Here is a 25748-nt window from a genome sequence, read left to right on the forward strand (position 1 = left end):
CATCAGGAATAAAATTTTTTTACTAAATAACCCGGCTTTCCTTCAGTCAAGTTTTGGTTGTTCAGCTTGAATCGAAAGATAAATGATTCTCTATAAAGATTATGTATGTTCTTGATAATTTCTTCAGTTCTCCCATTGAGTGATTCTAACAAAGCAGTGACATTTATCTTGAGCAGTCTCTTTAGTGCACGTTGTACTTGTTGTGTGGTCACTTATTCGGAGTCGAAGCCAATATCTATTGTATTAAAATGGGGAATTGGTGATTTTACCCCTACTCTGGGAGTGAACTGTGTTTTTACCCCTATTTTTTCGACTTTGTGATTTTGCCCCTGCGATTTGAAAACGAAGCTCCCGTTTACCCCTACTTTGGACGGCCGTTAGAAGGTGCTATATTAAACAAATTAAACAAATTGAAAATTAATAGAATCGTATGCGAAAAGACCTCTATACCCCTTATCCATCCAACTTCAACCAGCTCCTCTCAGTCGCACGCACCAAATCCGGACACATTCTGACCCATCCAAACCCTAGACCAGCGGCAGGCGAGCGCGCGAGAACGGCGGCAGGTGAGCGCAGCGGGCCGGCGCCAGGCTGCGCGGAGGGCGAGCTCTTGCGGACGGCGCCAGGCGTGCGCGGAGGGCGAGCGCTTGAGGACGGCGCCAGGCGTGCGCGGAGGGCGAGCGCGGCGGGCCAGCGTGAGGTGACGCGGCTGGCCGTCACCGCGACGCCTCGGCCTCCCTGCTCCACCGCCTCCTCTCCTCGTGAGGTGAGCTCGCCAAACCTCTCGCCCCCCTTCCTCTCTGTCTCGTCCCTCGATCTGCGCGAGATCTGGTTGCATCGGGATGGTGTTGTTTATTCCACAAGCACTAGCATTTCGCGTGGTGGGTCTCTCGGTCTCCGCTCCTCAGCATCTTTCTTTCTCTGCTTGTTCTGTCCAGTGGTCAGTGAGCATATCCCTCTGTGGATTAGCCCAAATGGCTTGGTAGTTAACATTGCCCTTTGCTTCCATGTCAAATTGATATTCTTTGATATTTGCAGCTTCCTCATTCTTTGATAAACTAAGCGCGGCTTGACCCGTGGTGGGTGGTCGGCTTGAGGTCACGATATGGATATTGATAGGTAATTTCTTATGTTCTTGAAATGCATTAAGCAGCATCTAACTCGATCAGTAGTGTGTAATAGCTTTGATGAATAGATTGGCTTACATAACTACATTCATTGTTGTGATTTGTAGGCCAAATCACAAGGATTTTGAACTTGTAGTTAGGGTTCGGTCATTTTTCAGTATGCCAGATGGGGGGCCAAAGTTATGGCGACAGGGTAAAACATTGCCAACACAATTTATTGACATACATAACTATGGTCTGCAGCAGCTAGTTGATTTCGTAGCTGAACATTACATATGGGGTTCTAAGCAGTTGTGCACTTTATGGCGTGATTTGGAGAATATATCTTGTGAGATAAAATCTGATGAAGAATTGCTTGATTGGTTTCTACTCAATCTAGACAAAGGGGTTGCGTGTATCAATGTCCAGATGAATGATTTTGAGGGGGCATTACAATGTTCACCAACAAAACGTAGATGTCACCCTTTTCATCGAGGACCCACAAATGAGACACCAACTAATAATGATACACCATCTAATAAGAGACCCACAAATGAGATCCCCACTAATGAGAGAACCAATTTAAAAAAAAGGCTGCCAAAATCCAGAAGTCTAAAAAATCCAATGATGAGGGCATGTTCTCTGACACAGATTCACTTGCAGCACTGAGTGATAGAAGCTATGACACTGATTTGGCTGCATCATCTGACTCTGATGATGACTGCTCTGATATTGAGTTTGATCCTGATGGGGAGATAGTTGATATGGAAGATGAGTATGATCTTCCCGACTTCTCATATGATGTTGATGATCCTTGTATTGATGTAAATGTGGTGTTCCTAGATGTGGATCAGTGCAAGTCAGCAGTTACACACCATGCTATCTTGAATGACCATGCTTTCGAAATAGTGAAAAAAGACAAGACACGTTTTAGAGCCAAATGCAAGAGAGCTAATAGGGGTTGCAAATGGACTTTTTTTGCATCTACAAGTAAGAAATACATTGGATGCAAGGTAAATGATGTACCTATTTTCTTTCTTTCCTTCATTTATTTGGTGATGATAATTACTGACATGATGTTTTTTTTCCGTGTTGCAGGTTAAAACCAGTGGACCAAAGCACACTTGTGGTTCTTTCAACAAGTGTGGTGATACAATGGCTAATAACAAATGGGTAGCTGATCGAGTTGTCAACTTGTTGCGGGATGACCCTGAAATAGGAACAACGGAGTTACAGGAAACTCTAATGAAGAAGTACTCAATTGAAGTGCCATATGATCGAGTTGTTAGAGGCAAGTTGAGAGCACTAGATATGATATATGGCAAATGGGATGACAGTTATGACTTCCTACCTACATATCAAGCTGAGCTTCTGAGATCACTACCTGGCAGTATTGTTGACCTACAAACTGAAGAGCACAATGAAAAAGTGTGTTTCATGAGGTTCTTTGTAGCTCTCAAACCATGCATTGATGGATTTTTGCAAGGATGTAGACCCTATATTGCCATGGATGCAACACACTTGACAGGGAGATCAAGAGGTCAGTTAGCATCAGCTGTTGCAGTGGATGGTCATAACTGGTTATTCCCAGTTGCATATGGAGTCATAGAGGCCGAGACTAAGGAGAGCTGGACTTGGTTTGTTAATAACTTGAAGAAGGCAATTGGTTCTCCTCCAGGTTTGGTCATTAGTACAGATGCAGGCAAAGGAATAGAAGGGGCAGTAGAAGAGGTGTTCCCAGGAGTTGAACATAGAGAATGCATGAGGCACTTGTGGAAGAACATGAAGAAAAGTTTTAGTGGAGAACTATATGGCAAGAACATGTGGTGTGCAGCCAAGAGCTTCACAGTTTCCAAATTTAACTACTTTATGGGGAAGATACAAGAGAAGGATCCTAAGGCCCTTGAATGGTTGGATGAGAATCATCCATATGTGTGGAGCAGAAGCAAATTCTTTGAAGATTGCAAGGTTGATTACATCAATAACAACCTCTCTGAATGTTTCAATAGTTGGGTATCAAAAACCAAAGACTTTCAAATTGTAGAAATGCATGACAAGATTAGGCAAATGATTGTTGAGAAATTTTTGGTGAGGTCCAAGATTGGTAGAAATATGTCAGGAGTCATAATCCTAGCTATCACCAATGCTCTGAATGCTAAAACAAAGACTATCAAAGATCATGATGTCTTAATATGTGGAGCTGGGACAGCTGAAGTAACTGTGAACAAATTTAGACATGCAGTGAACTTGGAGTTGAAAACATGTTCTTGTAGAGTTTGGCAAGTCACTGGAAAGCCTTGTAGTCATGCTCTAGCTTTCATTGCAAAGCTTAGTAGGGAGGTACAGATGGATGAGTTTGTACATGAATACTTCTCTGTTGATAGGTTTAGAAAGACATATGATGGTACTTTCACTCCAATGACATCCAAGGACCAATGGCCAAAAGTTGATTTGGGCTACAAAATCCAAAAGCCTAAACTGAGAAGGAAGCCTGGGAGACCAAGAAAGTCTAGGATAAAGGCTTATGATGAAATTAGCACTAGTAAAAAAAGGAGACCATGTACTGAATGCAATGAACTGGGCCATACAGCTAAACATTGTCAAGGAGGCCTTACTGCTAGTCAAAAGAGGAGGCAGACATCTTCACAAGATGGTTCTGCGATGGACTGCAACGATTATGTGTAAGTTATGTTATGTTTGCCATTGATGTCTATTCATGGTCGTTCTGTTCATTGCTATTTCACTCATTTTTTTTCCTACATATGAAGTGCAAGTGGTAGTGGTAGTGCAACTGGAAGGGGAAGGGGAAGGGGAAGGGGAAGGGGAAGGGGAAGAGGAAGGGGGAGGGGAACACAACCTGCAGATGGCAACAATGAACCAATGTGAGTTTCATGCATGAATTAGCTGATTTACTTGCTAATTTCCTCATTTCATTTGTATTATTTTCATGAAGTGCAAGTGAAACTGTGAGGGGAAGAGGAAGGGGAAGGGGAAGGGGAAGTGGCAGAGGAAGAGGAAGAGGTGCAGCACGGGGTGCCAATGAAACAAAGTAAGTCATGTTCATTGTATCATTGCAGTCCATTCCTATTTTTCCCCATTTTTTTCTCAGTCACTAATTGGTAACATGTTGTACAATCTTTCATTTGAAGCACAAGTGCGGCTGGACAGCGAAGGGGAAGAGGAGGGACACCAGGGAGGCTAGCAAGTTTGTTAGGTTTAGATGCTTAAATATGTGCTGTTTGACACCTAGACTAGTAAAAAACTCACTATTACTAGGTTCTTTTGTTGGACATGTCATGCAGACTTGTACTTTGGATCCTTATGCAAGTTGGTGTGCAAAACTGTAGGTTGGGATCTCATATTGACATCCTTGATGTGTTACAATGTTATATATGCTGCCATGTTTGAATCTATGGAAGTTGTGTCAAAATGCTACCAAATTTTTATCAAATTTGGCCGTTTCGTAATGTTTCTAAATATATGCAACTCATCTCAGTTTTTATTTCATGTGAAAATCCCTTTCAAACGTGGGTATATTGCATTCATAATCTCATTCTTAATAGGGGTAAAAACACAAATTGTGAAAACAAGTAGGGGCAAAATCACATGGACACGATGGTCTTTTTGCGAGCAAATTGACACCGTTAAAAGGACTTGACAGAGTAGGGGCAAACTGTGTCTTCAGTTTCAAATAACAGGGGTAAATTCACAAAGTTAGAAAAAAAGGGGCAAAATCACCATTACACATGAAAACGAGGGCAAAAACGCCAATGGCCCTATTAAAATTGTTACAACAATGAAAATATTATACATAGAATTAAAACAATATTGTTAAATGATAACAATCCACGCTTACCTTGGTGTTGTACCTTTAGGATATTTATCACAATTGTTGCAATAGTAATTGTCATCTACCTTACTGCACATTTTATTGCAATAGTTACACGATATGTACCACCACATAGTATTTTTTTGTAGCTGATCTATATTAACTCTTGATGTAAAAATAAATTCATACAGATAAAAACCATGGGATTATGAATGAAAAATTGTAACAGTTTGTTGTATAAAAAATTAATATGGTAATCTAATGTTATATAAATGTCATACTTCATTGTATAATAGGTTCTCATGTCTCATTTCAGTAGTTTCTTGTAATGTCTTTCTATTGTAAATATTTGCTCCTCTTGTGTCCCTTGTATGCTTTTGTTTACCTCCATCATTTTGGGTAGATTTTCTTCGTGTGAGTACCTATAAAAAAGAAAATTAATTGTGTACAAATAATTATATCAATTAAGAAAATAACTCATTAGTAATTTATTATTTTATTTGAAATATAATATATTGCATACATCTGAACAAGTTTCCAGGTATCAGGTATGTCCAAATTTTTATACAATCTTGTAGCGCTAGTTGTTTTAAGAGAAGTTACACCTTATTAAAAAAAAGAGAAGTTACACCTATATCAAACATATATACACACACAAATATGTTACCTTTGATTGATAGGGAGAACTTAATCACACAATTAAATATATAAACCTTTGAATTACCTTGGAACTTAAAACTTTCAACCATTGTCGATGTAACAATAATAACAGTCTCCACTGAAATTTGATGTACAATATTTTAATATTGAATCTTTATGCAAGAAATTATTTTAGTTGATCATAAATTAAATGAATAGGATTCTCTTACTCGAATAAGATAAGTTCGATGACACTAATATCTTTCGTTTGCTCACTGGGGGTGTTCTTCTTTATTAGATTTTGTTGCACTGGCCATATATTGGTGAGTAGTCCAATAACATCTGAAAATGAGAATAAGTTAATAAATGGTATACATGATTATAAAATAGATAACAGTACAACTAAATAGCTACCTGAACATTGATGATCTTTATTTTCTCATTCTAGCAGTAAATATTTTGTAACAAACTCAATGTAATGCTGCTTGAATTTATCTGATGGCTCATTCACTTCCTTCACCATTGTATTATATGTAAAAACTATTTTTTTCTCATTGCTCAATGGACGGTACCTAATGGATCCTTCTACTTTGAAGTTACTAAAGACATATATAGAACCCTCATTTATTTGTGGCTTGTAAGTATTTAATAGACCCTTCCATATAGTAGCATGGATTGTATCATTATGTTCAAAGATACAATAGTTAAGCAAAATCAGGATAATATACACAAACAAAAAAATTGGTAAAAAAATTACCTGTTCATCCATTAAAATCATATCCATGCTTATAAGTTTATCAGTTGCATTGTTGATTGAATCCCAAACTCTGATAACTTTCACTTTAATGCTCCACGATTGTCCTTTAGTTGTACGATCACTCAATTTTTTCTATGTCATATCGTCAATACCCTACTTATAAAGAAACCATATATATTAGCTGCTAATTCATATTAGATGAAAAGATATGATATTTTAATAGTTATTTTTGCAAATATTTTTCATGAAAGAAATTTGCATGAAAGTGTGATAATAGCTTATCAAGTGATCTAACAACTAAATGACGAACATGTAGCATTAATCAATCTGCCTATTTGTGACAGAACCGCCCAAATTAAACTGGCGTAAGTGCGCTAACTATCATCTTAAGCGTTAATCAAGTAAACACGCACTTAAAACGGTATAATCCGGCAGCCTATTGGGTTAAGGATCGAAAACACTGGAAGTCTCACCCGAAGGCGAGCGCAGATGATTACAAGCAGACAAAATTTCTCAAAATTAAGTTTACAAAGCAAAGTATTACAATTAAGTTTAAATAAAAGTTATCAAAGTTAAAAGTGCAGCGGAAATTTAGAAAGAAAGTTCAGTTTGAAAACCACGAGATCTACGAAGTCGGGAGGATGTCACATCGAGCCCACCGATGCGAATCCTGGTTAGCTCCAACCAGCATCAGTTACTTGAAAACAGGATAACAACAAACCCTGAGTATACTAATACTCAGCAAGGCTTACCCGACATGGGTATACTTAGCCCACTATCTAGACATGCAAGCTTTTGGCTCTGGAGTTTATTTTTGCTGGAAAACGACTAATACTAGATCCTTGCTTTCAATGTTTTAGCTCAAGTTTAATGTACAAATATCAACTAGGTTTGCATAAACATCTAGAGCAAACATGGTACATCACATTATATTTTCCAAGAGTATCATAAACATATATTCCATACTCGTCTTTCAATTCTTATTCCACTTCTTTACTACGATGTGACGCAGTGACCAAGGCTCTCATATCCGCGAGTCACGGCGAATCGATCCGATTTAACCTTGCAAGGTGGACCTAACTCACACACCAAGTGCGACCCCGTCGAGTCACACCGAGCAACTGTTCCCATGATTACCCCGAAGCCTGAATCAAGCCCGCCAGCACCCGGATGAGGAGCCCTACACGTGCGAACACCGCGTGAACCCGTGGACGACTACCTCATCCGTCATCCCTACCCAGCACCGCAGGTCGAGAATCAGATTCTGACGCAATTTAGGTAATTAGCTTACCGGTATCGACTACCTCCTACTTCCGGCATGTGGTTAGTACTGTTCAATCCTCAGTCAAAGGGCCAACAACAGAACGGTCCTCAATCGACACAGGTGGAGACTCAACTTTTCTTTAATCCATAATCATGTCCAACTTTCCTCCGCCCGGTCTCCATTTTCTTTCCTCATTAATTCATTCTCTGGTAACATTTCCATAAGTAACAAGACCTATATCTCGCGAGTGACAGAAAATCACTCGACTTTTACCGAGTTCCTACTTAGCAAAGAATTTCTAACGACACCTGCATACTAGTAAAAACTCATAGGTACCTAGGGAAAAACATGCATACTAGTGTTCCATACAACTCCTAACAACGTAAATGCACAATACTTAAATAATAACATTGAATACTGAAATTAAGGGTTATGCTCCGGGGCTTGCCTGAGGTTTGACACAAAGTCAGTTAGTTAGCTTGCACCGGCTTGATAGCATCTCCGGTCCTAGCTTGCACTTCAGTCGTTCCTTCCATCTTCTGGGTCGGTTCATCAGTACACCATCTTCTAGATCGACTCCAACATCACCCTTCAGTTCCACGCGTCACACATCTAGCGTACCTAAATGAGATGCAACAATGCGGATGTCTGAATGCATGGACAATGCATCGAAAAGGGCAAGCAAGATAAGCACAAGGTCGCTATTGCATGGGCATGAGCATCTAAAGAAGTGAAGGTTAATTAAACATCACACAAGTCTACCGTAGAGATAGCAAGTACAGCAATCATGGTACACAACTAGCAGACGATATAAATAAAGTGTTTCGCTTCCAAAAAGCATTACATAAACTTATTTTGGAAAAGGTAAGACACAGCGTAAAGCAGGAAAGGTTAGACTAGAACTTCATTAACTAGCAAGCAAGTATGAGCAAAAGAACACACTAAGGTTTTCATTTAGCTTAACCAGCCAACATAAGCAAAATGGAAATAACTAGGGACTTCTATTCAACTAAAAAGCACATAGAACCAAGCGATATAAAAGTAACCCATATTCTGATTCTAAACGCAATCACCTGAAATGTAAACTGAATCAAGCAATATAAAGCAAACCACATATGATCTCAAATGAGTTAACACGCAACAAAGCATTTCCTAGTGACCGCATACAGGGAAAACTAACACTAGGAACCAAACAAAAAGTAAAAAATTAAATTGCAATCATAAACTGGTAACCAAATTTTACCAACATGATAAGCTACTAAGAATAAGTGTAAAAACAATTAACCAACATTTATTGATAACATAAAGCATTTATTTTAGCCTCAACAAGACAAACTGAACAAAAATAGATTTACAAACATGCACATAGCTTCTGGTTATGAAATTTTTACAGTGAACTAAACATGTATAGAGTAATCTACTGCATAAATTTCATAATTTTCCGACTTTCCAAATTGCAGATATTAAATAAATAAGCTAAAACAAGCATTACTCATGATTAAATCAATACATCATAAAAACATTAAATAAACAGCAGGTTAAATATTTTTCCTAAGTTCTACATGCCAAAAAAACTAACCCAACTAATTTTACCTTTTTACCATTTTTCTACTATTTACTAAGAATTTTCAAAGCTTGCAACCACTTAAAATAACATTTAAAATAGAGAAAAAACTATTTAGAAACTGAAGATCAACCTGTAAGGAAAGTTGTATATCTTAGAACAAGGAATCCAACAAATTTTAGTTTGTATTTTTCTGATTTTTCTATAATTTACTACGATTTTCCAAAGTTTCAGCCAATTATTACAAAACAACCCTTCGCATCACTATTCACTTGAGTCTATAGCCATGCAGATAACCCCCTGAACTTGTTTCAATTCTTGCCCGAGGTCCCTGGTCGCGATTTGGAACAGAGGAGCGCACGGGGAGCTCGATTCCGGCGACGATGCTCACCGGCGGCGAGGGTAAAGAGGGGGAGGAGCAAGAGGAGGTCGAGCTCTATCTGTTGGTGGGTTTGGACGGGGTTGGGGGCGGCCGGAGAGGGGCTCTCGCTGCGAGGTGGGGGCGGCGGCGACGGTGCTCCGCGGTGGCGGCGCTCCGGCGAGCAAGGGAGGGCGCGGCTGGGTCGATGAACTTCCTTGGAAGGTGGGGAATGCGGCTGGATGGTCGTTTGGGGAGGAAGGAGGCCGAAGGTAGGGGCTCCATGGCGAGCTCCGCTCGGCGGCGACAATAGCGGGTGGCGGCGGCCCTATGTGCGCAGAGAAGCTCGGCCCAGCTCTGGGAGGAGTGGAGAGGGGAAAGGGAGGGAGAGCGAGCGCCTGGGCTCGAGGAAAGGGCCTGGGGTTTGAGAGGCGAAGGCGTGACGCAGGGGTGGCGCTCGGCCGGCGATGGCGTGCGAGCAGAGCTCGGCTCGGGGAGAGGGCGAGAGTGGAGAGGAGAAAGACGAGTTGGCTTCGCAGAGGGATAAGGACGGAGCGAGCGGAGGACGAGGTTCGCCGCGACGGCCGACGCGTGGCGGTCGCCGGCGCTGTTGCCGTCACCGGCATGGGCGCGTACGGCGTCGCAGGCGAGCACAGGAAATTCGTTTGACTCGATTTTAACAAAATTTTGACCGCCCAAAACTCAAAATTTCATACTGTAACTTGAAATTTGGCTAAAATAGAAGTTGTAGAGGAAGAGAAAATCTACAACTTTTGTTTTGGGCAAAACTTAATTTGAAGCTTCAATTAGGGAGAAAAACACGATTGAACCTAGCTAAAGTGGAGTACACCATTCCAACTCAGTTAACGCTAATGACACATTTAGGCTTGAGATTAGCGAGTTAAATCAAAAATTAACACCGGGGTGTTACACTATTATAAAGTTAAAACAAAAAAATATGTAGCGCTACCTATGTTGCTGCCTGCTGTAATTAATTGTAGCTAGCTTTAACTCTGTTGCTGCCTGCTATAATTAATTGTAGCTACTCTGGTTGATGCCACCTTGCACAGATCGTTCACTGAATTTGAGAGTTTCATCAACAAAGATGCTTTGCTTTAATAAATTTTATTACTTAACTCATCCCCGTATATTCATGATGACCTATGGACGAATATGCAAACATGAGAGTACCTTTGCAGGGGGGTTTGTTACGCTCATGCTGCAGCGTATGGAGAGACTAAGAGCTTCGAGCAATCTGATGTTCAATGCTTTCAAGATCTCCGGCGAGGTGCAGAGATCGCAGAGGCAAGTTTTGGATCTTCGGCGGCAAGCCGTAGAGATCGCAGAGGCGAGCCACGTTGTGGAATTCCAACGGCAAATCCTGATGTCGGCGATGATGCAGGCCTGCAATGCAAAGGGCAAGGCTAGATCCGATTTGCTGCGGGTAATGGTTGGAGACTTCATGTTTCTCCGCGGGACATGATTTCTAGTTGGAAACGGCAATCAAAGGGAGTTTGTCTCCTTTGAGATTTCTATAAGGGGTATTTTTGACTAACTTTATTATAATAGTAGTGGTGGGTAATTTAAATTTTTCTTATTTTCTCCGATTAACGTGGGAATTTCTAGACCTTGAAAGCAAACATGGAGGCTCCATTTGTTGGCTAAATAATAAGATAATAGATAGATGCGAGGCTGTAGGCTGCACAACCTGGGAAGCCCAAGACCCAAGTGTCAGGCAAAAGTTTGCCTGCTGCGGCAGCGTGAATCGTTGTCCGAGGAATATATTGGGCCGGGCCGTGTTGTTTCGTCGATGCGGGAGGCCCAGCTTCTTGTTGCTGCCCAGGATCGAACTGGAGACCTTCAGTGTGTAAGACTGACGTGATAACCACTACACCACAGCAACTTCAACGATTAATGTCTGAGTTCAAGTGATATGTACATATCACCACACCACTTCCACCTTACCTTACAGTAGAACGGAACCGGATCTGTTTACAACTCGGAGGCCTTCTGTTTTTCAACGACAACATAATATGGCCGTTACATTTCAAGCTTCATACTGTAAAATTACATTGTACTTTTATACCAACAGTACGTAATTGTTCCTTGTGTATATTTCATGGCTTGAATGCACAAAGAGAGTGAACTAGAGTCACTAAATTGTAAAAGGGAAGGGACATTCTCATGTCATTAAAAAAAACTATGCTGTAAATAATACTACTACTAATTCATTCTACGACTTCGTACTACAAGCAGAATGTAAGGCCTTGGCTAATCGCACTGTCTTATTTGAATCTGGTAGCCATCAGGAAATTCTAGCCCCGGACTTCGGACTATCTTGCCTCCCCCAAGATTTTTCCACCTGTCAGTGAAAAGAAAAAACTAAAAGGGTGCTAAAATGTTCACTTGGAAAATGAAATTTTCTTTCTTTTTTTAGGTTGAGTTCAGACGCCCAGACAAACTGTGTTTATGAAAAAAAAAAGTACCTGTATCTGGTGACAAGAAAATGGAGGAATATGGACATTTGCAGCTTGCTGAAGTCTGCTCCAACACAGAACCGGAGGCCGCCTCCGAATGCCATGAAGTGCCTTGATCCACGGTTTATCTCCGGTTTATCCTGTACGTGAGCATCCTCAGAAACATTTTTGCCAGATACGCACACTATTGAGCACTGATGTATCTCACAAAGATGGATTCATTTTACAAACCTTAAACCTTGAAGGATTAAAGGTGAGAGGACCTGGGTAGATGCCCGGGTTCAAGTGCACTGCTGGAGGGCAGACCATCACTCCCCATCCAGCTGGAATTGTGTACCCTGTCACCAATGTTTGTCAAAGGGGAAAAGAAAGGAATTCAGTTATTGCCTCTCCTGTCTGAAAACTTGTCAGCATGTATTATTTTCTAGATTGTTAGTCCCGTCGAAAGTGCTTTATACTACATCATCCGTTTTGAAATAAATGATGTTTAGGATAAGTTAATTCATTAGTCTTGCTGTAAAAAAGCTAAATTCGTTAGTTCAAACGAACTAATTAGCTTGACATAATCGTCATATAATAAAACGGGGAGAGTAACACCAAAGATAAAATGTTTGGTTTAGAGTGTGATCGGTTCAAGAAACAAACAGGAAGTGCCACCTTTGAACTGTATATCTTTCAGAGCCATTCTGAAGATGCCAGGTGCAATATTGGCTAATCGGACAGTCTCGTTGATAACCTATAAAACAGATTGAATCTTCATGTCATTTCTGTAGCCTGTAGCTTAAACACTAAACTTTTGTACCATCGTGAAATGTTTGGGACAAGCAAGCAAGCATGCATTTTTACATCCTCAAACTGTCACAAAGTCTGTTTTTCGGCCTTGAACTACAATATCGGATAATGAGGACCATCAACTAAAACCGGACAAATTTGGCTCTTAGAGTTGTTTCTAAGGTGGTTTTGTAATTTAATAAAATAAAATTCTAATTAGATCTAAAAAATAAAATAATTCATTATTAAATCTGAAAAATACAAAATGTGTACCAAAAATTTCTAAAATGTAACCTATCTATTATTGATCTATTTGAATCTTATTTATTCAAAAATAATAGGTATAACTATAAACAAACAAATACTAGGAATATGAAAAAATTGGATCCAAATAGCTAAGAAGTAGAGTGCCAATAGATAGGTTACAATTTTAGAAAAAATTTGGTACTAGTTTTATTTTTTTTCTAATTTAAAATAAATTTCTTATGAATTTTTTGTTTAATTTGAACATTTTGACTTTTCATAAAATGAATTACCACCTTTAAAACAACGGCGAAACTTGACCAGTTTCAACAGTTGGATGGTCTCTTGACCAGTTTTAATAGTTGGATGATCTCTGTTATCTAGTTTTCCATGTAAAGATTCAAAATCGGACTTTTGTAATAGTTCAAAGGTTTAACCAGCTCTTTTTCCTTATTATTATTTTGACGATCAACTTTTGTAGTAGTACATGTTTTAAAAAATTGACGCTAATTGTTCGGTTATTTTCGACCAAAATTTTATCCTAATCGAGAACCTGGGATGTGAATGTCATAGACTTGTACTCCATCCATGTGATTCCATCATCGGATTCACGGCCCGTCTTACGGTCATTCAGAATCGCTTCATGCTCCACCTGCATCCAAGCTAAAAATCAAATCGTAATCGCATCGGTGCCTACCAAAGACAGTTTGTTCTCCTGACCGTGAGCTCCTCCAGGACGTGAGGGTGGTCGGCGAGCAGCTTGACGGCCAGGGTGAGCGCCAGCGACGTCGTGTGGAAGCTGGCGAAGAGGAGCACGAACATGAGGTCCAGCGCCATCTTGTCCGTCACGAGCGGCTTCTCCCTCGTGATCTCCTGGACGACGCAGTCCAAGAAGTCGCCATGGCGCCGTGGCCTTTCGTCGCCTCCTGCTCCTCCAGGCGCCTCCGCCGATCTCTTCCTCTCCTCCAGCACTTCCTGCAGCACCTCCATTGCACTCTGACGCCCCTGAAAATGGCATGCAACAAAAGGGCCAAGCTTGTGCAGACTTAATTCGCGATACGCGCAGGAGCTAGAGTGCAGCGAGCATCACTGTCTACCTTCATGCATGAGTAGTATGCTGTTCCTGGCAAATACAGCGGGAACGAGATGAGACCTCGAACGAAGTCGAAGAAGCTCCTCCTCAGAATCTTGGACCTCGACGGCTCCAGGCTGAGCAGCTTGTTCGCTGAAAGATCAAACACCATCTGCGCGCGGAGAGATGACAGACAGGTATCATAATCGGCAGATCGAATTGGAAACAGTGTTTATTTGGTGCGAACAATGGTGTGCCCAGCTCTGACGTACCGTGGAGACAGCTTCCTTGAGCTCGACGGCCGGCAGCGTCGACCAGGTGCAGAGGGAGCTGCTGACGGCGCGCTCGACGTCGCGGAGCACGGACTCCCGGAGGCTCTCGGGGCCGAAGTAGCGGAGCACCATGTTTTTGAGGTACCTGAACATGGCGCCCTGCTGCTCGCCGACGTTGTCCCTGCCCAGGATCTCCACGAAGGAGTCCGGGTACCAGCTCTGGAACAGCTGCCCCTCCTGCTGGAACACCATGTGGTTCAGCTCCTCGTCCGCCGAGACGACGACCGGGTGGCCCACCAGGCTCGTCTTGAAGATCGGGCCGTACCTAAGCTTGCACTCGAAAAAGCAACGGGGGACACATTTCAGATATGCTACACAAGTTCGGCCCATCTGCCAATTTAGTTGGGCCGCCTCGGCCCAAGATGAGGTGTACGGGGTCACCTCGCCAGCCTGTGGCGGACGAAGCGAGGGACGTCGAAGGAGGCGTCGGGGGAGAAGAACTGCAGCGTCTCGCCGACGAGCGGCAGGCCCATGGAGCCCGGCGGGAGGCGGCCGCGGCAGCGAGGGTTCCTCCACCGGTGCACCGCGTACAGCAGCAGCAGCAGCAGCATGAGGAGCACGAGGGCGGCGAAGGCCGCCGCGCCTGGGAGCCGCACGTACGCGCACATCGCCGGCGACGTGGGGGAGAACTCTGCTTGCTACGCTCGCGCGTTGGAAAGCTTCCACATGGACACTGCACCGGAAATTTAAGAGCACGGGGATGCCAGCTGGGGTAGCAAGCTCTGCCGGTGTTGTAAAGAGCACGGCGCGGAGACTCGGATGTTGACCACGGTTTGGTGAATCAGGCAATGCAAAGGCTGTGAAGACTGCAGTTGGTGGCAGATTCGAATGTTCTATGGTTTGGTCTTCCCATTTTTCTTCTTCAGTAGAAAATTGGCTCTGCCGGCCACTTTGTGGGTGTGTTTGCAGGCCATTCGCTTGTTATAGAATGAAATGACCAACAATTTCCTGCTATTAATCTGAAATGTGATCAAGCAGGATGACAAGGCACAATACATACATTACAAAAGAACTAGGCGTATAGCCCGCGCATTTGCGCAGCTAGTATTGAAAATTCAAAAATTCGCATATCGTTGTATCCTTACTTAAAGATTATATTATTTTTTGCCATACATCATCATATTCATTATCGTAAATTATGTCTCATTGTTGATTAAAACAATTCAAATATCATCTACCAATAACAATTTGTTTTGTCGAGCTTTAATAATATTATGCATATAATTATTTTTATTTTTTGTTTTATTTTGATTGATTGTTGTTAGCTTTAGTTTTTATTAAAAGTATATGTTTCTAACTGATACATAGCTAAATAGTATTTTATATTTAATTTTCATAATAGCATTGGTGGGTGATTTTTAATTAGGCATAGGGGTATTTTAGGCTAATTTTTATCATAATGGCAATGGTGGGTTTTTTTATTTTTTTATTTTTCTCCGATTAACGTAGAAATTTCTAGGCCTTGAGAGCGAATGTGGAGGCTCTGTTTGTTGGCTAAATAATAAGATAACTAGACATATAACCCGCGCATTTGCGCGGCTAGTATTGAAAAATCAAAAATTTGCATGTCGATGTATCCTTACTTAAGATTATACTATTTTTTTTACCATACATCACCCTATTTATTATCATAAATTATGTCTTATTACTGGTTAAAACAATTCAAATATAATCTACCTATAATAACAATTTGATTTGTTGAGCTTTAATAATATTATGCATATAATTATTCTTATTTTTGTTTTATTTTGATTAATTGTTGTTAGCTTTAGTTTTTATTAATAGTATATATATTTAATTTTTCATAATGGCATTGGTGGGCGATTTTTAATTAGGCACAGGGGTATTTTAGGCTAATTTTTATCATAATGGCAGTGGTGGGTAATTTTTATTTTTCTATTTATCTCAGATTAATGTGGGAATTTCTAGGCTTTGAGAGCGAATGTGGAGGCTCCGTTTGTTGGCCAAATAATATGATAACTAGCAAGGTGGCCCGCGCTAATAGCGCGGGTAGCTAGTTTTTTTATTTAATAGTAATAAAGCAGCAAAAAAGTTGTACCTAGTAATAGCATAAAAAATATTTTTATCTATGTTTTTTAAGTAATTTGCTTCAAAATTTAAAGAAACTGCATTTCTTATATTTTTAACTTGAATTTAAAAATATATAATCATATTCTACATCTATTTGATTAAATGAAATTATTGTTTTCAAGTATAATTTTTTAGTATTAGCATTTTGTTTTGAAGCTATACTTTTAAACACAGCTTAAATAAATTTACGTGAACAAATATTAAATAATATTTTGATTTTTGTGGATGTAGTTTTTTATTTTGCCTACCCGTTTTTCCCACTTTTTTTTGTTCTTTGTTTTTTTATTTTAAAATAAATCGAAATGAATGGGAATTGACTAATTACCTCCGCAGCCTAAAACCATCCCAATTACATTCGCATCGAATCTCCAGAATATCCAAACTGCAGGCCTCCGTGCTGCTCCGGCGTGCGGCGGACCTCCGTCTTGCCTCTGCTCCATCGAGTGCTTAGCTAGTTTTTTTACTTAGCATTAAAAATTTGCAAAGAAGTTTTACCTGCATTGGTAATAGCATATAACCTTATTTAGTTTTGTTGTTTATATTTTTTATAGACAATTATGCCATGCGTTGCTATGGACAAAGTTTAAAAAAGTATCGGATGCGCATTGATGGCCGTGTGTTAATTTGTAGGGATCTTCGTGATTGAGTCGTGGACGGAGAGAGTTGGTCCGACTCGCATACGGGATGGAATAAGGCCCACCTATCAATGACACAGACGGACCAAATCAACGTATCAAACCAAAAATTTGGGTGAGAACCTTTTTTTCCTCGCTTTAGTAATAGGTATAGATATAGATATAGATATATTTTTTAATTTATCTAGCTATTTTTGCTGATTTGATCCTCTTTCATTTTTGTCTTCCGCATTGAATGTTTTTTTTTAAATCTAAAAATTTCTAGCTTGTGTCCACCCCATATTATCTTGTTCCGTTCTGGCTAATGTTGTTTGTTTGGCTAATTGGTCGTTTGAGTTTGGTGAAATTTTTTTTGGACCATTTCCACTAATAAAACATTTGTTTGTCGTGAGACATTTTTCAATCATTTCAGTTTGATACATGTTATTGTAGTTTATTTTTTATTTAGATTATTTGGAAATGATTGGTAAATGACCAATTATCCATGTCGCCTTTAGCTATTCCTATCCCAAGTTCCCAACCCCAGCCGCATCTAATCCCCAGACCATCGAACCCCCGCCGCCGCCGGCCTCCGCATGTTGCTGCTCCGTCCGTCCTGCTCCGGCGCGTGGCGGCCCTCCGGATTACCCCTGCTTCCGTGAGCGGCTGCCCTCGCGATGGATTCCTGTTCTTCTGAATGAGCCTCCGCTTTGGTCTGCTTATGCTGCCTGCGGCGCTGCTGCCGTCCGCCCGCCCGTGGCGATGCGCCGGCCGCCACTAAGATGCTTGAGGCGCGGAGCCTCCGGGCGCGCCCTGCTTCCGCCTGCTCGTGCTGCTGTGGCGGCTTGCGTGGCGTTCTCCCGCGAGGCTGCGACTGCATCATGTCGTCTCCGGCTGGGACGCGCTTCGCTCGTCCACAACGCGGCAGCAGGACTCGCTGATCTCGTCCGCGAGTCTGTGGCAGCATCACGTCGGATCCGGCAAGGTCGCGCCTTCATATGCATGGTTTCTGGGTCATCCAAAAGATGAACTGAAGAATATTCTTTTATTAGCAACTCAGATTCAGATACGCTTTACATGGCCTAATGCTCCGTTTTGTACTGTTCATCATATATATGTTTTTGATAAGTCTGTCAAGTGACTTAACATTTTTGAAGTAGCAAATCACGACCACAAATCTGTCATGGTCATGGAGCTTGGTCAGATATTGATCAGATATGTTTTGACCATTATGTGAAATATTTGATCCAGAAATGCATCGATTGTATGACATCCAAGCATTCTATTATCTGTACCTTGACTACATGTTTCCTCATAGAATCATATTTGTGGTGTAATATGATCCATCAAACTGTTTTGCAGGAATTATTTGCATTTAAGAATGTAAGTTTTCGCATTTTTGGAGACATGGTCATTGATAGAGTGGTCTTTGGTTTTTTCCAGCACTGGTAGGGGTTCAATCGTAGTTTTATGGAATTCCCGCCCTCCAGGATTCCCTTGGAATTTATGTTATTGGGCAGATATTAATGACATAAGCAATATGATTTTCACTATCAGTTCACACAGTTCTTTATCACTGTCCAGTTCATCCTTATTTTTTGCTACATATGTTTGAGATTACATTTCACCCGAGAGATATGCCTGACAGTAATGTAAATATGCAGAGCGTGTATCTATTACTCATTAGAAGATTTCTTTGTAGACAATGTTTTTGGCTTTATTTTCTCCTGGACATTCTGTGTCATTGATTAGAACCTTCAGTCCTTTCCTATTTGTCACCCTTGATAATGCCACATATAACTGACCATGGCAGAACACCTGTTTAGATAAATATATGCCCATCTTGTTAAGAGACTGACCCTGACTCTTATTGATTGTCATTGCGAAGCAGACAGACAGGGGGTATTGCCTTCTTTTCAGCACGAACGGCCACTTTGAGTCATTTGGCGACATGACGATTCTGGGTATGTATACCTTTTCTCCCACATGAGTTCCTGTAATTATTTTTGCCTCGATGTATTTGTTTCCAAGCTGAGTGATTGTCATTCGCGTACCATTGCATAGACCTGCTGATTGGTTGATGTTTCGAAGGAGCACGACCGGCATGCCTACTTTGAGCTTAAGCTCGTGGTTTGGGATACCAGGAAACTTCAAGCTGTTTAGAAATTCTGTAGGATGCATCTGGTTCATGCTCCTGTTGTTTGTAGATGCTTTGCACACGCTGTCCGAGCTATGGTATGTTACTTCCTCACCTTCTATTTGGTTCATTATATATTCATTTATCTCCTCGACTGTTTCATTCCTTGGGCATAATATCGCTCTTTCCTCTAGGAATTTTGGCTCTTTGTAGTTGGACAGCAAGTTTGGATATATGCTGTTTACGATTGTCTCTCTTGGGTCATTTCCTTTCTCTAGAATCAAGTCCCTTGGAATTTGTATCCACTCTTCTCCTTCATCTGATGTTGTTTTGCCTTCACCAATATTCAGTATCCACTCAGCAAATTCATTGACTTCCTTTTGTTTTTCTGTGTTGTGAGGCATACAGGTGAGCCGCATGTTTTTTGTCAGTTTGATTATTTCGAAATAGTTCCATAGGTATGAACGTTTGATTGAAGCGCTGACTATGTGTTCTCTCCTTCCTTTGGGGACTACCGGCAAGATTTGTCGAAAGTCTCCTCCCAGCACAACAGTCATCCCACCAAATGGCTTTTCATTGCTGTTCTGGTTTGTAAATCTGAGTATATCTCTCAGACTTTTGTCTAGTGCCTCAAAGCAATTCCTGTTTGCCATTGGAGCTTCATCCCAAATAATTATTGAGGTTTTCTTTAGCAGCTCTGCGAGATGGGTTCCTTGTTTGATTTCACATGTGGATTCTTCTGTTATGTTAAGTGGAATTTTGAATCTGGAGTGTGCTGTTCTTCCGCCTGGTATTAGTAAGGCAGCTATAGCGCATGATGCCACAGCAAGTACTATCTTTCCTTCAGATCGTAGCTTTGTTGTAATGGCTTTCCATAGGTATGTCTTTCCTGTACCACCGTGGCCTTCGACAAATATTTGCTTTTCAAGTCCATTTTCTACCGACTCCATTATCGCATCGTATGCTTTTTTTTGCTCAGGATTTATGTTTTTGAGTATTGTTTGTAGTTCTTCTTTCAAGCTGTCCCTGTCATAGTTTAGCTCTTCATTTATCAATCTGTTCCCAAGTTCTTGTAGCTCATCTGCATTTGGCAATTCTATATCTGGGTAATTTTTTAGGGACCTTCCTGCTTGTTGCATCAGCTTCTCTATTTCAATCAAAGTGTATGTCTTTTTCTGAGATGCAGTTAACTGCAGTGTCGGGAAGTTTAGGATTAATCTTCTCTTGTGTTGTATGTCTTCGGATAATGCCTCCCAGGTTGACTCCCAAAATCTTTTTGGTTCAGTTACTTCACAGTGGCACAAAATGGTCGCGAATAGCAGTCTTAATTGGGTTCCAGTAGCCCAGTTAGCTGCTTCGTTCACACACTCGATCCATTCATTGTCATCATCAAGAAAACCCATGGCCTGGCATGCTGCTTTAAATGTTGCATGTACAACTCCAGCCACTGTTCTTATTTCTTCATATGACGTGCATCCTTTGACAGTGTTCAGCAGCATCCGGAGGTAGTACCTTTCTCCACTTGTTGGATGTGCATAGTAGATCCTTCCTATTGCATATCCTTGTTTTCTCTTTTCCCATTTTTTTTCTTTTGCTTTCCATACCCATCTATTAGGGAAATCTGCATATGTCAATTCTCTTGCTTCTTCGTGATGTTTATTTGCATTCATCCATTCAGTGAACTTAGTTTCCTTGACTCCCTCCTTTCTGACTATGTTTCTTATATCGGTAGAGTCTGGGAAGATAATCTGTTGTTCATTCTCGAGATGGAAATTGAGCCTCTCAACGGGCGGATCTCGATAGTTGAGATCAAATTGGAATAGCCTCCAGCATGCCTCTGTTGCTGATATGTATCTCATCTCTAAGTATTTCTTGATCTCGTCAGTTTCATTTTTTGACGTGTTTTCCTTGAGTAATCCAACTACATAGTCAACTCCTTTATGAATGTACTTGAATAGGTATTTGATAGACCTAGATCTGTTGCACCATTCCACATTAATGTGAGCTTGGAATTTGACCAGGAGATCCCTATTATATGGTACGACAAATCTGTTGTCTAGTGTAGCTTTTCCCTTTTTGATTTGTCTCCCATTGTCTCTCCTCTTGTATACCGGAAACCCTTCTTCATCAATTGTTGTTTCTGAGTTGTATTTTTTTGGAAAATGTTTGGTGCATCTGTTTTCTACCATGCATGGAGATTTTGTGTTTGCCTCTCCACACGGTCCGTGCATCATATAATTTTCCACAGCTGCATATGCTTCAGGGTCCTCATCCTTGTCTGGTATCTCTGCACATATTATATCATCTATCTGTGATGGATCATGGCATTTGCTTTTGTCCTTAAGAAATATCAATATATGTGCATGCGGGAGTCCTCTTTTCTGGAACTCAATTGTGTACAGGACTGCATTAGAATTTAAAATTTTTGTTAGTTTTCGAACATTCAATTATATAGATAACATAAAACATAGTAGTATATTAATATTTTATTGGATCTCACCTGATGTAGTTTCTCCGAATCTTTTTCCTTGCACTATGTCCCGTAGTAGCTCCTTTAGTTTAATCATGAACACTCGGTCTACAATATCGGGCCGTTCAGCTAGTTTTTGTTTGCTTCCTGTTTCATCTAGCATGTACTGGATTTCTGGCCATTTTGCGTTGCAAGTGAATGTGATAAATAGGTTTGGGTATCCAGCCCAACGGCAGATGGCCATCGCATCTTGGAAGTTTTGCATCTTGTTTCGTATACTCCCTGTGAAACTTGAAGGTAGCAGTATCCTCTTTCCAACATATTCTGCTCTGGTGTCACCCCTTTCGATTGCGTCTTGCAATCCGCTGTAGAGTTCAGTACGTAATTTCCCTTGATTGTGCCTTATCCAGTTTAGAGTGTTCTGCTCGATGCATGTGTAAGCATCGACCCAAAATTGCAAAGATAAGCGTCCAGACATCAGCAATGACATAGATTGGTTAGGGCGATGGTGAAGGTAGTATGCGTGAAATTCAAGCATAGATACTTTGTTCCTTTTGTATGTTATTCCATCTTTTTGTTGATATGGTATTTTAATGTTGAATCCATCTTCTCCGTACGGGAATAGCAGTGGGCATTGCAGAGACATGAATTTTGGGTGGATTTCTGATATCCGTTTAGGCCCCATATCTTTGTACTCAATGATGATGTCCCGCCCTTTGGCTTCATCTGTTGGATCTTTTATGACCAGTGCTGCAACCTCATCTGCTCCTGGCAAACCGTGTGTCCCGTTTCTATTTCGATCTGCTATTAGCTTTAGAGTGTAATCATGGTAGTCTAGGTTTTTGAATCTTTCCTTTGCCATTCGGAATGATTGAGCTAGGACATTGTTCTCATCTAGCATGCTCTGAAGACCAGCCACAATAGTAGGGTTAATCGGTGTTTTTCCATTGTTACTTCTCGATGCGTCTATCCTGTTTTGTACCTCATTCTTTTGTACCTCATTCTCTATATCGTAGATGTATAGCTGTGCCCAGCGTGGCTTGCTACCTTCTTCTGGCAGTAGAGTTCCAATATGATGATAGTTTTGGCCATGCATGCGGAATACGTATGGCCCATGGCCTTTGTTTATCTCTTTGTCTACAACCCCTCCTGTGGATGTGAATGAGAACATTGAGTTGTAAGACCGGATGTTTTCTCTGAAGTTTTTAGAATCTTCTCCTTCACCATTCAAAAGATTGTCGAGATAATTCGGTGGATTTTTGCGTGGAGGCAGTCTGATTTTTCCTTGCTTGCAGCACATTCCAAAAGCTGGTTTTTTAGTTTTGACTTTGGGTCTTAGTCTTTCCTCGTACCATAGGAGAGCATCGCAGTGTTCACATCTGTATTTTGGCTTTCCGAAGTTCCATATATTACTTTCAGCATCGCCCCTCTTCTGTGTTTCGCCAGATGCATTGCTACTGTTATCTTGATTTGCATCTTCATTGCATGTTCTTGAACGCTTTGATTTTCTCTTTTCTTTAAGTATTTCTTTTCTCTTCAGTCTTGCCAGTCGATATTTCATCTTGGTCGTTTCCTCTATAGTGCATGCTCTTTTTTTGCCCCTTTTAAGGTTTAGTTGTTCCTTCCTCCTCTTTCTGTTTTACGATGCTTCTTCCTTTCGATGGTTCTCCATTAGTTTTTTTGCTTGTTTCAGATGTAAAATTAAGGCAACATGAAAGAGAACATGTTTCTTGTTATAGACTTCAATGTGTAGTAGCAGGCATTAAAGAAAATTAAATTTTCATGTATTTTAAATTTATATGTAGTAATTTTATTGTTTCGACTAACATAATTATGCATGATATGTATATGCAGTGCACTAAAGGCATGAAAGAGAAGAGGTCCACATGATACTTGCCAGAGGTACATTCCAGTTTAGATTTTTGTCTCCCACGAACTGTTGTGCTTCCCGATGCTTTTTTTAATGAACTGTAATGCTACAAATAAATATGTTCGCATAAGCAGCCAGTAAAGAATATGGTTTTTGATTCTTGGAGCAGAATGTATAATAAAGGATGTTTGACAATTCATTGTCCTTATGGTAACTCCTCTCTGTTATGCAGGATGCAATTGAAGAATGCAGAAAGCTCTATGGTGGACATGGTTACTTGAACAGCAGTGGGCTTCCTGAATTATTTGCCGTCTATGTTCCTGCATGCACTTATAAAGGAGACATATTGGTTGAGTATGTGTGGCACGGCATATTGTATTCCATAGAAGCGGTTTTTGCCTTTGCCTCTACTACATTTTGGCTAATGGTGTATTAATAGGCAGCCTTCTGATGGTGATACCTGCAGGTTGCAAGGATTCTAATGAAGACTGTTTCTTAATTGATTTCAGATGTAAAATTAAGGCAACATGAAAGAGAACATGTAAATATTTTCTTGTTATAGACTTCTAGCAGTTGCCGCCAAGGTATTAATAGAATTTTCTTTAACCTGTTTTAGATTTTGTAAAAATACTAAGTACCAGAGCTAACTGAGCTAACAGAGCTTTCACATTGACAGCTAAGGACTGGCCTGATAATAATCATGATTTAATTCTTAAGCTTTTTTATCCTAACTTGTCCATGTAGATTCATAATTTTTTATTGAATATGTAATGTGTGGTTGCGTGGACCCAGATACACTGGAACACAATATTATTATTATTATGTTTATAACTTAGAGCCTAGTGCTCGTGTAATCTTTTGTTTTTTTAATTATGTCTGTAAATTGGTTAATTTGCTGGATTTAAAGATTTCCTGTATCCTGTTATTTATCCGGATGTATCCGAGCTTTATATTAGGAGGTTTTGATTTGTTATTTTGTTTTGGCAGGGTGACGCTGACAGCTCGTTGGACAGGCTGTGGCAGAAGAGGAAGGCTGACTAACAAAATTATGCATGATATGTATATGCAGTGCACTAAAGGCATGAAAGAGAAGAGGTCCGCATGATACTTGCGAGAAGTACACTCCAGTTTAGATTTTTGTCTCCCACGAACTGTTGTGTTTCCCGATGCTTTTTTTAATGAACTGTAATGCTACAAATAAATATGTTCGCATAAGCAGCCAGTAAAGAATATGATTTTTGATTCTTGGAGCAGAAGATGAACGATGGAAAATACCTGTCTTTGATCGTTTGTTGATGGTTGAATCTATTTTTTCAAAAAGGCTACGGAATTAGATTAGTATATGTAAATATTTGGAGAAAGCATGAACTGAGATTTGAGTTATATAGTTTCTATTATAATAATGTTTTGTATCTGTTTCGTTTACAACTTTATATAAAGTTGTCCGTTTCGAACACGTATTGACTTCAAAGAGTGTTGTTAGCCCAACGTGTGCATCTTTTGTCAAAATAATTAATCCTGATCCGTTACTGATATGATTATATCCTCCTAGCTTTAGGAACCAACTTATGACGTGTGATTGGTGCATCGGATGTGGTCAGGACACGCGTCGTCTCCGGCTAGCTGACCAGGAGGCGTGGTGTCCTGCGGCCGCATGCTGAGGCACTTGCGTGTCTATTCCGGCCGGCGGCCTGGACACGCGGCGCACGCCTGCGGGGATGCGGCACTCTGGCCGGCGCCCAGGACGTGTGTTACTCGCCCTCAAGCCTCCGCATCCGAACGCAAGCAAGCAGACTGAATGGTCCTCTTTCTATCGCTCGCGCCGCAGCTGCGTATCTTGACGGTTGGTGGCGTCTGTGAGGATTGGGCTGGAGATGGAGGCAATGGCAGCGTCGATTTGACGACGGCTCCGGCAAGTATGGAGGGGTTTGCTAGCGATGGACCAACTGCAATGCAATGGTGTTTTCCTTTCTTTCGCCGAAAAGTTAAAATGACTTCTCAAGTGTGGCTAGGATCTGTGTCCGCTTTTGGCCATGATAATCTAGTGGCACGGTTCAATTCAAATTGCCAGAATTTAGAGCATCTTGTTGGTGACACTATGTTTAGCTGTGGTTGGCTCAATGGTGCGACTCTAGTTTGCCAAACCTTTTAAGT

At 40.8% G+C, this 25748-nt stretch overlaps 3 protein-coding genes, 2 long non-coding RNA genes and 1 other non-coding gene across 6 annotated transcripts; 3 read left to right on the plus strand and 3 right to left on the minus strand.

Moving 5' to 3' along the window:
* The first annotated feature begins 288 nt into the window (after positions 1-288).
* LOC120683187 lies at positions 289-1690 on the plus strand. The gene is made up of 2 exons (XR_005678698.1): positions 289-1119; positions 1235-1690. It is a non-coding gene; the product is annotated as an uncharacterized LOC120683187 (long non-coding RNA).
* A 51-nt stretch (positions 1691-1741) lies between these two features.
* Positions 1742-3791, plus strand: LOC120681275. Its single transcript, XM_039962788.1, has 2 exons — positions 1742-2119; positions 2205-3791. The coding sequence occupies exons 1-2, from the start codon at positions 1742-1744 to the stop codon at positions 3789-3791; spliced, it is 1965 nt and encodes a 654-aa protein (XP_039818722.1).
* A 166-nt stretch (positions 3792-3957) lies between these two features.
* Positions 3958-4465, plus strand: LOC120683186. Its single transcript, XR_005678697.1, has 2 exons — positions 3958-4155; positions 4256-4465. It is a non-coding gene; the product is annotated as an uncharacterized LOC120683186 (long non-coding RNA).
* Positions 4466-11347: 6882 nt separating this feature from the next.
* Positions 11348-11420, minus strand: TRNAV-UAC. The gene has a single exon. It is a non-coding gene; the product is annotated as a tRNA-Val (tRNA).
* Positions 11421-11600: 180 nt separating this feature from the next.
* Positions 11601-15117, minus strand: LOC120682665 (cytochrome P450 87A3-like). The gene is made up of 9 exons (XM_039964643.1): positions 14794-15117; positions 14353-14677; positions 14106-14252; positions 13729-14013; positions 13562-13660; positions 12652-12730; positions 12226-12332; positions 12004-12134; positions 11601-11879 (listed from the first exon to the last, which is right to left on the minus strand). The coding sequence occupies exons 1-9, from the start codon at positions 15018-15020 to the stop codon at positions 11789-11791; spliced, it is 1491 nt and encodes a 496-aa protein (XP_039820577.1). The 5' UTR covers positions 15021-15117; the 3' UTR covers positions 11601-11788.
* Positions 15118-18800: 3683 nt separating this feature from the next.
* On the minus strand, positions 18801-21443 carry LOC120681276 (ATP-dependent DNA helicase PIF1-like). Its single transcript, XM_039962789.1, has one exon. The coding sequence runs from the start codon at positions 21441-21443 to the stop codon at positions 18801-18803; it is 2643 nt and encodes an 880-aa protein (XP_039818723.1).
* Positions 21444-25748: the final 4305 nt, after the last annotated feature.

Source organism: Panicum virgatum, chromosome 7N (assembly GCF_016808335.1).
Source record: "Panicum virgatum strain AP13 chromosome 7N, P.virgatum_v5, whole genome shotgun sequence".
Taxonomy (NCBI): domain Eukaryota; kingdom Viridiplantae; phylum Streptophyta; class Magnoliopsida; order Poales; family Poaceae; genus Panicum; species Panicum virgatum.